Genomic DNA, 14,423 nt, shown 5'->3' with positions numbered 1-14,423 from the left:
GTCTGGGGATCTATATTCTGAAAACTTGAACAGACTTGCTTAAGTCTGGCATAAAGTAACTTTCAGAAGAGCCTGGTAATCATTTCAGAACAGTGGGGGAGACCACAATAGGATCATGTTGAGGGAACGGAGATTTGTTATCTACTGGTGCTGTGTGGCACGTAGCAATTTTTACCCTGCCACATTATATTTTAGACCACAGTATACTCTCACTAGATTAATACAAGCAATGCCATGCAGTCTGCAGCATTTACACTGCAGTTTATACCTTGTGCCAGTGAGTTAGACCTGCTGGACTGAAACATGGCACAGACTGGGATTGATTTATTGTTCGATACTGACTTAAAATGGGAACTGGTGGAAAGAGTGAACCAGTAAAAGTTCAAACTTGCAGTTAAATGTTGTTTTTCTAGATTTCGAAAGCTGTAATAATTCCTAGTAATTCAAGCCAAACTTCATTGTTTGGCTTATGAAAAATAGTTGACAACAAGAAAGAGTTTACACAATGCATCTGGCACAGGACTTCGTTGGCCAATCACATACATGAGCACATTCCTGTTGTAACATTTTGTAACATGAATGTTGTATTGCTACTATTAAGAACACGTAAGATACAAATATTTGGTCAATATTTAAATTTTCTTTTCTTTTCTTTTCTTTTCTTTTCTTTTGTTTTCTTCTTTTTCTTTTCTTTTCTTTTCTTTTCTCCATGGTAACTAACGATCTATTTACCCTCTGGTGTTTATAGATCTTGAGAGGGGAATGGGGTAAATCTCATGTTCCATTGTGCATTGTGTTTGATATCAGAGCTGCGACATACATGCTCACACATCCTCTGAATGGACGATAGACTCAAATTCAAAGTAATCTGATATAATAAACAGGCCTCACCATGGCTGTTGAATTATGTGTTATTCAGCTCTCACCTGCAGTCCCTGCTACAGTTATCCTCCGTGATCCCATCCTCATCTTCCCCCCAAATGTCCACAGCAGAGAAGATCAGTGCGACCAGCACGGCGAAGCAGCACACCAAGGCGAAGATCACAATGCACTTCTGCTGAGACTGCAAGAAAAAAAGAGAAGGAGAACAACACTGACTTCCAAGGTGTAATTTCCAATCTTCAACATTTCTGTAAAAACAAGGCCAAAGTGCCCCAACCTTGGCCCACCATTAGCTGACTGCATTGGCTGATTTAATGCACAGCTCAGCAGGTCAGGACATCATATAAAGGGGGAAACGAGCACAAACGTGTAGGAGGTCTGTGTATGACCTCGTAAGTTCAGACTTTCATATAAAGACCATGAGAAAGGAATAATAAGAGGGAAGGAGAAGAAGGAGAGAAGGAGGAGAGAGTGTTTCTGACTGATTTATATCCATTAACATTGGATATTTGGAGTAAGTCCAAATGATCCCTTATGGTTGGGTGAGGTGTTTTGAAGGAGACTAATTAATTCATTCGCAGCTGTTCACAGCTCATCCATCAACCATATGTAACTAAAAACCAGCAAGTTATCCTATATATTGTAGACTGTTTAATATATTTACTTACTGTTGGTCAAGATTACAGCATCTTAAATTGACATTTTGATCGGATTACACAGGTGGTAAATGATACTTTAATTATATTTGTCTTAACAGGAACAGTCAGATTTAAGAATTGCTGTCCAACCAACTTTCGATGGCTTGCGGCAAAATTGGCATCAGAATTGCTTTGTTTAGTTTTTTTTTTTTTTTTTTTTTTTTTTTTTTTGTTCATGTCAGCACAAATCTCTACATCAAAATGTGCTTTCGGCTCATGTATTGGCGACTAATAACATGAAAGAAAATACAGTATTCCCCTATGGGGAAAGAATTACGCTGTAATATCAATTATACTTGACAGGAGGTGAGAAAGTGCTCCTGCTACCTACTATGACCATTTCCTGGGGGATTTGTAGACTTTTGAGGACAAACAAAGGTGTATATATATATATATATATAATATCACAACTACGCTGGGAAGATAAATGAAACAAGGTTTTTTTTTTTGCGTTTACAGCAGTTTTAAATGTACCATACCAGATACAGTTTATACAGTATCTGTCATCTCCTATGCCAGATACTGTATAAACCAGTGTTACCAGTTCAGGGATTCCTTCTTCTTCTTTATCTAGTGAACGTTTGCACTGTCTAACCTGCAATTCAGATTATACTTAAACATCTCCTTCAGTAAAAGACTGCTACTCCCACCATGTAAGAAGGAGTCCATCATTCCAACAGCTCTCTCAAGAGTCTTTTTTCTATGTATTTCTTATTTATGAGCAATTTCTTATCAACCTTGTGTCTACGGACTGCTGTGACAGGTGGCTTATCTTATCTTTTTCATGGCTCTTCTGTATTTATTTCTCCCAACAAGCTACGGCAGAGAGCCAGCATTTGTAATACCCTGAAACAGGCACTCATAAATGGAATATAATTGCTATTAGTATTATTAAATACAGTTTAGTGAAAAAAATCTATTAAGCATCTCTGCTGATGTGTGTATTGATTCCTACTTGATACTTTATTAATTATTATTACATTATCGTACTATACAAATCAGTATAACATCATTATTATGTAATTATGTCATATTTATTTAATGATATTACATTTATTTTGTACTTTTTTATGTATCCTGATCCCTTTGAAACCAGCTACAAGAGCCAAATTATCCTTGAACACAGCTGATTATTAGTGCAGTCAGCTAGCCTCCACTCATTATCCTCAGAGACACATCTCATCATACATCATTGACCGCTGTGAGTCGTACAAACACTAATCTTTGGTTATTGCATTGTGTTTATCGAAGCTAAACACATTCCCGCCCATAGGTTCTCATGTGGGGATTGAATTAATCTACTAACCAGTTAATGGAGTGTTCCCAGTGGACCTAAGAGATACTAGCAGCGATATTCAGCTTCGCACTCACATCTTCAAACAACCATCAGTCTGAACTGATGTCTGACATGGGAATACTGTTTTCTATTTCCTGGCAGCGCCGATGGTGGGTGGAATATTATACCTCTTTCCTATGTACACCAGCAGTTTGCACAACCAACATGTTTACTCTCAAGCCTCTGTGTGTCAAAAAGCGAACGGGTGAAAGCAGCATGAAGGTTAGAGGAATGACCTCCTGACCACAAGGAAACTGGTTCACATCCGCAGGCTTTAGGCGATGTAAAAAGCAAACATCCATCTCTACCTCTGAACATCTGCTGCTAAAGAACCCAAGGCATTTTAACAAAAGCTTGCTCAGCAAACACTCACAAGATAAATGGAGGTTAAATCCAATCCGTCACTCATCTGCTTGGACCTTATACCGGATGTATACTGCAATAAAACCAAGTATGGATGTAGGTCTACCTGCAGGAGGATCAAGCACTGCATGCTTCTCATATTTCCCACCAGCCGCTGAATTCACATGTGGTCGGATGTGTACGTGCATCATGGCAGATATACGAAGAGGTCAGACTCGAGTTACCCGACACTGAGCACAGCTCGAGATCAATACACTTACAGTTGGAGTGGTCTGCCTGACAATTATTGTTTGAAAGTACAATGACTGTTTAAATGCACAACATCACGTTTTTGCTGCTATAGGGTCTTGCTATAGGTTTGATCATGCTGTGAAGTAGCGTGGGAACATGGGAGTTGTTGTGTTTTATTAGTGGGTTAGGGTTAAAGTGGAAGTTACACTCAGTTGGTGGAAATCTCTGGTGTGCATGCTCTATGGGTCCCACAATGTGGACACATGTTTGAAATATCCGGGTAAATTTATGCCTAGAACTTGAAGCCAGTGCTGTATCCAGTTCTTTTTGAGCAGCCATGATCTGACGGACAATGTTTCCCCTAGAGATGAGACACCACTGACAGGCGGCCAGATGAAATGCATCATTACCTTGAATAAAATTACTGATTTCTCTGGGTTTGGAACATTGTTGAAAACATTTAGGATAACACAACTCAACATCAATATAAAAATGGTCTAGGTGACAGATAAACACTGCTGCCTCAATGCAAACTGAGCACCGACACAGTAAATCAGCATTATTACTAAAGCAGTAACTCTGAACATGACTCATATACAAACGTTTGTGCTGTTTTTATGTGTCAGTGCTTGCATGCATGAGACATTTTGGCTTCTACACTGCTAGAAAATTACAATCTTCTACCAGAGGCAGAGATAGCCTTGAAAAGAAAAAAAGAAAGAAAGAGTCATAAATAACATGATTTAGTGAGTTTGCTCACCGGCTGTTTTAAAAAGCTCCCCGGAGTCCATCTAAAAAGGGGCTGAGGAAGGTGAATGGGACTGTGCCAGACTCACACATGCACAAAAACAAACACACAGCCACTGTTGCTGTCTCTCTCTCTCTCTGTTCTTTCTTTGCACACAAACACACACAGGCAGAGGTGAAGGCCGGGCCAGCTATAGGAGACGGTGGATGTTTCTATCCCCCAGACCAGAGGCAGAAGTTTCTCTGCAACTCTCTGCCTCACATGTAAATGTAAATTGTTTTTGCCATTTGATGAAGGGTTGGCATGTTCTGCTGATCTACAAGTGAGCTTTACATATAGAACAGACAGCGTGGCGACTGTTTAAAGTAGGCTCTATTTTTCTTATGTCCCAGTTTTTGTGTGCTGTTATGTCACCATATAGCGTGCTGAAGCAAAGCAGAAGGACACTAAGAAATACTGCAGAGCGCTGACAGTTTGTGAACATGATGCAGAAGTCATATAGCCCCTGCGGCTTTGGAAGCACATTTAAGGAAATTGTAAGTGTGCTTACAGAGAAAGCAAAATTAGTTTCTCCACAGTGCAGCCTGAGAAAATCGTCAGGGGCCCAATTATCCTCTTATGAGTATTTCCTCTTTGTCAGGGCATGGTGAGAACAAGGAACCACGCTGCTCGGAGCGAAAGAGAAGTTTACACAAGCATCGCAACAGAAGTCTGGGAGAACTATGACCAACATATCCCTGTCTAATTTGTCTTATGTGTGTTTGGAGTGCTGCAGATGTTGTGTGAATGGGTACAAGAGCACAAGATCACCACAAGCCTGGTGCCAGGGTGAGTTTTGCTGGCATCTCAACAGACTGTCTTAGGGGGGGTTTTTTCAGCTTCCAGCTGCAGATGTTTGTGGATGTGGAGAGAAGAGAAGAGAAGAGAAGAGAAGAGAAGAGAAGAGAAGAGAAAGGGAAAGAGGAGGAGAAGAGGCTGTAAGGCTTTTGTCAATGTATTGGATGGAGCATGAAGCATGACACTGATTGGGTCAGGACTGAGTAATAGGCAAACACTGAGTTATAGCAGCCAATACTGCACAGGAGATTGAATAACTATACATCTGCAAACAGACATTGAGCTAGTGCTCTTTCACCATATTATCATGCTGGACAAACGCCAAACATGCCTTTCTTTTATTTGAAATTGCTTCCCCACTGCTGGCGACCGCAGGTTTTATACACACACATAGTCACACATACTGCAGCTATTGTGTTGTGTGGTGCATGAGCAGACATCGAGAGGCTGAATGCCGAGGTGATCACTAAAATCCCATATCCAGCTACATACACTGATGAAGACTGAGAGATGCATTTAAAAGCTATTAAACAGACCTTTGAGGTGGGATGCACAGATTCATTATATTAGAAGCATCCTGGTGATTTTGTGCACAACATCAAGGACGTAAGAGATGAAAAGCCTTTGAAAGCCAGCATCCACACTGAAGGAGGAGGTGAAGATCATTTGGCTGCGATCAACACAGCGCCTCAATTGTCTGCTTTGATTAGATCATCTGGGCCTTGACACCGCTCATTTAGTCCACACAGGGATATTTAACAAACTGTGGGGTCGCCCATTTCCTCCTCGGCATTTGACTTGGACGAGGATAATTATGAACTGACCACTGCTTCTACTTTACCTGAGACCTGACAGGTACATAGGCACACAAATGTGATTTGTTTTGGACACAAACGTAGCATGTAACAAGAGATAAAGGAACATTTAACACGGGGATGGAAGATTTCAACTTAATTATTATTTAAGTTTTAAATAAATAATAAAATGTTCAATTTAAACTGGATATTTATACATATATACAAAACACAGACAAGCGTTTTTTTTATTTTATAGTATATTATATTATTATATTAGTTGTTACTAAATATTTTCAACCTGTGACTGACCTGTATGCTTGCTGCTTATCTAAAATGACACAAGGTGAAACCAATTTTCTCCTTGCGTCATTTGTGCAGAGTGAAACATTTCCGTGTGCATCAATCTGGGCCACCCTGCAGGAGTTTGAAGGTAGCATCTTCTCTCTCGTATCTAAACACTTTTCTGTATTTATTATCATTAAACGCTCACTTTAACAAAACTGCAATGTGCAAAACTTTTAGACTAACTTCAAAAATTGGGAAAAGCTGATTTTTAAAGAACTGTATTGTTGCATGCAAACACAGCTCAATCTATTTAAGTGCAATCTCCAGAAAACATAACAACAAGCAACTCCTCTGTTCTCCTCTGATCACTTGTCTCTGTACTATCTGCACACTTGAGATGTTGAGTGTATATTGGCAAACGTCTGCTTGGTACTGTTCTCTCTCCCTATCACAGTTTCCCCCTCTTTGCTGCATCCATCCGCGGTTTAATCACATTTGTGATTTTGTGATGAACAAAGCGTCCTAAGAGAAGGAACACGCGTTGTCCTGTTTTTGTCTCATCCTGCAGGCAGATGGTTCACACAGCTGCTGGAAACCTGACGGCAACTAATCACGCTAATAGTGACAGTATTCGCACACAGACTGTACGTCTGTAGGTGTCACAGACACCTTGCGGTCACACGTGTGCATGGACACAAACCTGCATGTAGGATTATAGCCAGAGCGTTTTTCAGAAGTCTTTCTTCGCCTTGAGGCTAGGTATGAAAACAGTTCATGAATTGTTGATGAACTGTTGATGACTTTTGTGGTGTGAAGGTGATAAATGTGTCACAGATACAGAGACTCGAACACTTCACTGTTGTCATGCTGTGACAGAGGACACCGGTGCAGGTTATTCTACATCCTAAAAATGGACTAAGTTAAACAGTTGTCGGATTTCATTCCAAACAATTACCTGTGAAAGAGGTTTCACTGATGACTAGCAGCCAAACATAGATGTGATGTCACAGTAGCACAGCTACAATCGTCTTTTGATGGAGAAAAGACTTTGTACTGTCCAAAACATCAGCAGTAGATGTGACATTTTGGTGTCAGTCCATCAGTAGCAGAGAACAGTGGCTTCTCTTTATAGGCTTTCCTTTTTGCATCACACCATCACAGTGACACATTTTACAAAAAGCTGAACAACAAAGAAAAAGATACTAAACTCTCTTCCAGTACATCTAAACAGCCTCAATAAAGCTAACAGACATCTTGTAGTTTTGATAAGGGTGTGGTTGCACATATACTGTGCACCACATGCACTGTAATTCAACGTGTTACAAACAAAACAATGCCGGTGGTGTAGTGCACGAGTGCAGGGTATAGACTTTATTATTCATTTGGCTCTCATCTGGTGCTGTAGTGTTGTGCAAGCTGATTTTTTCTTCCCAGAATGGTGAAGGCAAAGCATTTCAAATTTTCACGAGTAAATACAGTAAGGAATAAGAAATACCTAAAATGAATAAATAAGTAGTTGTCTCACTTATCTGTGGGCCAGCATTTACTGCAAAATCTGCACCTCTTCTGGGGCTACTGTTGATCTCATAATGATTCTTCATGAAGTCCAGCACGAGTAGTTAAGTGACAATATGCGAATACTACTGCTCATTTTTTGGGTGAACTAAATATGTAAGAGTAGACACACGTGTTTATAACACAGGCTGTATCCTTTGCTGGACAGGCAGCAATAAACATTAAATTTTAAGTATACCCACGTCTCCAGGCACCATGATTAACCCATGTCAGGCTGTGTTGTTTCATTTCATTCATGCAAAGGGTTAATGTCAGTCTCACCATCACTTTATTGATAGGTATTGATACTGATCGGCATCAGATTTCACCTGTTAATAGCACCACCGCAACACTAGCTAGATGTATCATACAGGATCATATCCCGTTCTCTAATTTCCTTACAGTATAGTGACAGCTATTTCTGTTCATTTGGCGTATTTACAAATTATTTTAATCACTGATGTGTGGAAATGGAGAAATCATTATTCACCCTTTACCGTCCCATCGATTAAAATGAGCCCCAAAATACCAAATTTAAAAAGTAATGATGAGATGCAGCTTGCAAAATGTTATTTTCACTTTGTATTATCTGAATTGTACGTCTTTGGATAAGACTGCACAGTTTGTACCTTCAAGTGATGCACAATGTCCATACTGCTGCTGATCCTGACCAGCTACACACTGTCTCCTCCACATAAGGAAAGCACATTTATGGTTATTCATCTCAAAGTGTCATCTTTACATTCAACATACTCTTCACAGCAGGGATCTGGTGGAGCAGCTGCAGAGGAAAAAGAATGATGAAACACACTCCACGCTCCGCACCTCGTAGCTGCCTCGTGCAACTGCAGTGTCTGTTTCTGCAGCATAGTTTACCGTCAACTCATTTATCACGATCAAGCAACACTTATGTGTTAAGTGCAAGTTAAATGAATGTAATAAAACTAAGCCAGTGAATCTGAATAAACATCGCAGCAAAGCGAGTTAAGGCAAAACAATGTTATGCTTTTCGCACTGCTGGCTTATGTGACGCGTCTATAGAGTTTTGGATATTTTGGTGTTTCAGGTAGTCAGCGGACTTTGAAAAGTCAATCTGTAAATGTTGGACATGTTAAAGGTGTAAAGGTGGACATGGCTTAAGTGACAGTAGCCATCCATCCATCCATCCATCCATCCATCCATCCATCCATCCATCCATCCATCCATCCATCCATCCATCCATCCATCCATCCATCCCAGCAACGCAGTCCAGCTCCTCCTGAGAGATCACGAGGCATTCCCAGGCTAGAGGGGCTATATAGTCCCTCCAGCGGGTTCTAAGTCTGCCCTAGGGGCTCCTCCCAGTTGGACAGCGGGTTCTAAGTCTGCCCTAGGGGCTCCTCCCAGTTGGACGTGCTCAAAACACTTCCAAAAGGAGGCGCCCTGGGGGAATCCTAATCAGATACCCCAGCCACCTCAGCTGGCTCCTTTCGAGGCCAAGGAGCAGCAGCTCTACTCCGAACTCCCTCCGGGGAGCCCAGCCACTTGAAGCAAGCTCTTTTAGACCGGTTGTACCCACAATCTTATTCTTTTACTACCCAAAGCTCATGACTATAGGTGAGGGTTGGAACGTAGATGGACTGGAAAATCAAGAACTTTATCTTCTGGTTCAGTGACAATAGATTCCAATGAAACCTTATCTTTAGACTTCCTCATCAGTAAAATCAAGCTGTACATGCCGCACAAAGCTGAGCTCACATTTCTGAGTTCAAAGCCACATTCAAAGCCACATTTCAGCCGACCACCAGTGATCGGCTGAAATCAATTACTTCCTGTCCTTCCAATAACATGGCCACATCCTGGGTTTGAGTCTTGTCTGGAATCTTTATTAAACGTCCTTCTCGACTCTATCGTGTCTCACAGAAGGAATAAAATATCAGCAATAATATCCAAACTAATGTGGCTGTACGAGGTTTTAGCATTCACATCTATACACACATACAAATAATCATTAGCCTTATGTCTTTGTGCATCCTTGTGTGCAGTTTAATAATGTGCAGTAGCTTATGAATGCCGGAGGTGCAGAATGAGTGACAGCCAGAGAGCAATATCGCATGCTCTCCAAGTAAATGCTGAGACGGCAGCTTCTTTGTTGTGTGCTCTCGGTATATATATGCTGTGTTTGTGGGGCTTTCTGCTCGGAGCAAAATGCTGGGAACGCAGTTCATTTCCAGTAAACTGTCTGGCTGCTCGCTCTCTCTCTCTTTAGCTCTGTGTAATGAGTTGAGCCAGATTTCATAAAGTTATGCGCGTCGTTAGACTGTGTTTACTGTCAGAGTCGGTGTCTGTGTCCCGTCTCCTCGGTGTATTTCTGTCTCTGTTTCTCCTCTCTCCTTTCAATGTATTCGTCCTTATCCTTATCATTTAGGTATCACAAATACAAAGCATATATGCACAGGAAGAAATAGTCTTCGGTTTATTTAAGTCCTTTATCAGCGGCGACTGGACAACTTTATTGGAGGAGTGGATTTATAGCTGCATAAAAACAAAAAATACCCGATAAGATACCACTCTCATATTTGAATAGTAAATATAAATCTACAGGCAGCTGGTAAGTTTAGCTTAGCTTAAAGACTAGAGAAAGGGAGAAACAACTATCTCTGTCCAAAGGGAACAAAACCTGCCTGCCAGCACCTCTAAAGCTCGCTTATTAACACACATTCATATATTTTAGTTTAAACCGTACAGGAACCAAAGTGTAAAAACAACGCCTGACGAACTGATGCCACAAATTTTGTGCGTTTAGAAACGTTCCAATTTTAACCTCTTTCCCGAACAGTCAAAACATGTTGAAGTTGGATATGCATTCAGATGCTGCCCCTCTAATGTAGGCTCCAAAAAGCTGCCAACTATATGTGAGTAATGAAAGCCCCATCTGTACTATAGTGAAAAGTCAATACATTGGCGCAACCTCTTGCCAGAATTTAAAATTTCTTTGGCTGCATGCAAGAGGTAAATCCAACTTTAGGCATCTGACAAACTTCTTGCTTTTCTGTCCTTGTGTATTCTCAAGCAATCGCTTTTGGTTCAACGTGTCGTGTTATAGGTTGGTCATTGCAATATTCATTATGCAAAGACGCTGTCCTGACACACAGCTGGTGTCATAACTCCTTTTTACTATCTGTGATCAAGGTGACCCTGGCGATTCACTCCAAGCTTTGAGGAGGCGACTGCCTCGTGGCACCAAAAGCTGCAATGAAGGATGTCAAAGGGATATTGAAAGAAAGGATAGGATTGCCACTTTGATAAGCAGGCTCAGCATTCAATGCAGAAATTATGAAAATGTTAACATATAGATGCAGTGGCTTAAAATAAAAAGACTGAGCAGCAGTCAGGATAAAACACAGTCACTTTGCTTTTGATGGGCTGAGTATGCACACAGGTGATGGGCATAGAAAATAACACAGACTGACAGCAGAGCTCGAATGGACTTTAAACTGGAATGACACTGGTGGACAAAAGAAAATGTGTTTGTGTCTGTGTGCATCCTCTTCCTACATGCACACCATATAAGTACGTACAGTATAAGTTACAGCCAGCTTTTGGAAAGCTCGAGTTGAAAGGAAAGAATGAACTGAATTCATTTTGTTTGGGTCACAGATAATATTGAGATTTTGAGTTTACATGCAAAGCCAGGATATGTGTGTGTGTTGGAAGTGTTATCGATTAGCGTTAGGATTTAATGGGCTGATAAGAACTGTGTTCAGACAGAATCCAAGGTGAATTTTAGAGGTTGCGTGACTGCTTGCGAGGTCCATCCGCTGCGGGCGGTGCACAAATTTGCAAATTGAGCTAAACACTTAAGCTTATGAGTGAATCTGTGTATAGAGAGGAGAGGGAAAGGGAGACTTGAGGGAGATAGAAAGAGCTGGAGTTACTGGTGAGTTCATTTAAAGGGCTGAGCTGAACACACAAACACACACACTCACTACCGTGGACACTTGCTAGCTCGCCAGCACATTTAGTACATTGGATGTTCGGGATGAATAAACGCAGACCAAATTATGTGAATGATGCAAGATGAAAGTTCACGTCACTCTCTCAGTTAACGGACATTTAGAGCCAGTTAAGCCTGGTAAAATCATTCAAAGATAGTCCAACCCTAGTTTTTACTGTGACCAGTAAAGAGTGTTCTCTGCATTTGGGATTCGATAGTGTCTTATATATGTTTTGGAGATGTAAGCACTTGTGTAGACCAAGGATTTCATCTTGAACCCGAGAGCACCGAGGAGGAAAACTGTCCCGTCGTGCTGCATACAATATTTTTGGCGACACGGCAGATTGTCATACATAACATGGACGATTTCAAAGATGTTTCACCATCCATCATTGCTTCATTAATGTGTGCAAGACAGTCTTCCATCTAGCTCCACATGATATTATCTTTTTTTCCGCCCGGTACCTTATCAGAGTTCTTCCAGTATTAGCCTGTGTCGTTACAGGTTGTACTTTATTGCACTTTTTAGGCTAATAATAATCCTAATAAAACGATTTACCCTGTGCTTTTTATCTAAGAAATGACAGTGTGCTGTCACGGCCCGTCACCTTTGTGCCGCTGCCTGCTCCTGCCTTATGGAACTTGACACTGAGTGCTCCTCTCAAGAGAAACAGTGTACTCTCAGTTCATCTCACTGACTGTCTGTTCGGGTCTCCTGAGTGAACCCACGTCTCCAAGTGCTCCGCCAGCCCGGATGAGCAGTCAAACAGATCTGCGCTTACTCAAGCACAATCCCAGCAGCTTTATAAGGATGTGACTTTATAATAATAGGGCCTCGCCTTTACAGAAAGAGAGAGAGGGCAGTGTTTATGAAGATTCTCTGTTGTCCAGGATTTCTCGTAAGATAACTGCCCATGCTGTACAAAGTTTTGGATGAAGAACAAATGATGATAATGCCTCTTTGATGAGTAAGAAATTTCCTCAAAACTACAAAGCGGTTCCAGTTGACTTTGAGTTACAGAGTGCTGTAGCTGGTTGGCTGAGGGCCCTTTTTCCATCTCTGGTTAATTTGAAAGAGTAGTGATCATCTCAGCTTGACGCCACTGGTCAAATAAAGGAAAGAAATGGATGACCTGATTCTTGGTGCTTGGTCTGCAATGGCTGGAAGCCCGGACCTACATGTCTTTGAAGATTTTCCACTATCAGTCTGTTTGACAGCTCTGTCAAGTGTTGTGCATTTCTGGATCTTTTGTGTTGATGACTGCGAAACAGGAACTGTAACTAGGAACTCGTGCAGTCTTAATTCATTTAAAGCAACAAAACGTACGTCATAAATATATAACTTGTATATATAACAATGTCTCCAGTGTATCTCTACGAAATCTAATGTTGACAGCAGCTGGACTGAGCCCATTTAATATCACATCCAAAAGTGTCACGTGTTCGAAACTTGTTAACAAAACCAAACTGACAAAGGACAAAGACATTTTTTTTTTCTTGGAGGGGGAAGAGATCGTTTTGTTTTGTTTTGACTAATCATTAGAAATAATATATCCACCCCAAAGTCATTTTTAACAGTTTGACAATTTGGGGAATTTCCCTTTTTTTCCAACCAGAAGCTCCATTCACATAGATTCAGACAACAAAAACAAGCAAAACAAACACAGGTCATGTTGCTATGGTGATATCATATTGTTTGCAAAGAATGGAATAAAATATATTGAATATAACGATTTCATATCTACCTATAAGATATAGGTAGGTGTAGGTGTTTCATTTAATTCCAACATTCAGCTTTTCTTATAATATATTTGTAGGATTTTAAGCTTTTGAGTTTTTGCACTAAAATTATTAGCTTCCAGTTGTTCAGATCACTCATGTTCTTAGTACCGTACACCTGAATACGTCATGTGTGTACACTAAACATGAAGCCAGATGCCAGGAGATCTCGTGTTGATATTTTTCAGGGATTCACTTCAATAGCTAGCTAGTTATGTAGAAAGATGACACCTTTATTCTCAGTGCAAACAGTCGGAGTTGATCCAGTTGGAGATGTTGGCAAGCGGTTCTGCGGTCTATAATGAGGGCGCTATATAGATTATTTTACTCTACGCTTCCTTTAATGAGTTAAATGGATGACAAATTTAAGGAAAAACCTTAAGGGTCTTAGTTTCATTGAGTCTCCCATTGAGGACGTGAGGTGTTTAGAAGATGGTGTTGGAGACCGCTAACATCTAAAATCTTCCACATGTTTGACTGGGTTGAGATTTGCAAAGATCAATGTATGACTCATCAAAACAATCCAGTGACTTCTGTATTTAAACGTGTTTGTTATGTCACCGTCTGTAATTATGCCTTTATTATTGCTCCACTTTGCTTTATGTTGATTACACACTGTGTCATGGTATTATGCTTTCTGATCTTGCAAGCTCAGATGTGATTAAAAAAACACTGTGATGCACCCAAGGGTGCACATGCCCTTTTGCTTGCATCGCATAAAGATGGATGATTGGATTTTTTATTATCGACAATAATTATGCAAGGATGCCTGTTTTTCCCCGTAGTTTTTGTACGGGCGATTTACTATGCACGCTTTGATGGTCGAAGGCTGATGGTGCGATTATACTTTCTCTAAGAGGCCTTTAGGACTTGTTTACTTCTCTCCACTCAGTCTGCCTGTCTCCCATACACAGCCACATGTAGTGACAGTCTTTTT

General features: G+C 40.7%; 1 protein-coding gene across 3 annotated transcripts in view; it reads right to left on the bottom strand.

Annotated features, from left to right (window-relative positions):
- The window catches only part of LOC104936108 (inactive phospholipase D5), a 61,962-nt gene that overhangs the window by 16,917 nt on the left and 30,622 nt on the right, over nt 1-14,423 (bottom strand). For all 3 annotated transcript variants that reach the window (XM_019270644.2, XM_019270642.2, XM_019270643.2), the window contains exon 2: nt 927-1,063. In XM_019270644.2, the coding sequence (XP_019126189.1) occupies nt 927-1,063 (137 nt within the window). The remainder of the gene's footprint in view (nt 1-926; nt 1,064-14,423) is intronic.

This window comes from Larimichthys crocea, chromosome III (assembly GCF_000972845.2).
Source record: "Larimichthys crocea isolate SSNF chromosome III, L_crocea_2.0, whole genome shotgun sequence".
Lineage (NCBI taxonomy): Eukaryota > Metazoa > Chordata > Actinopteri > Sciaenidae > Larimichthys > Larimichthys crocea.
This window is presented reverse-complemented; position numbering and strand designations above follow the sequence as displayed.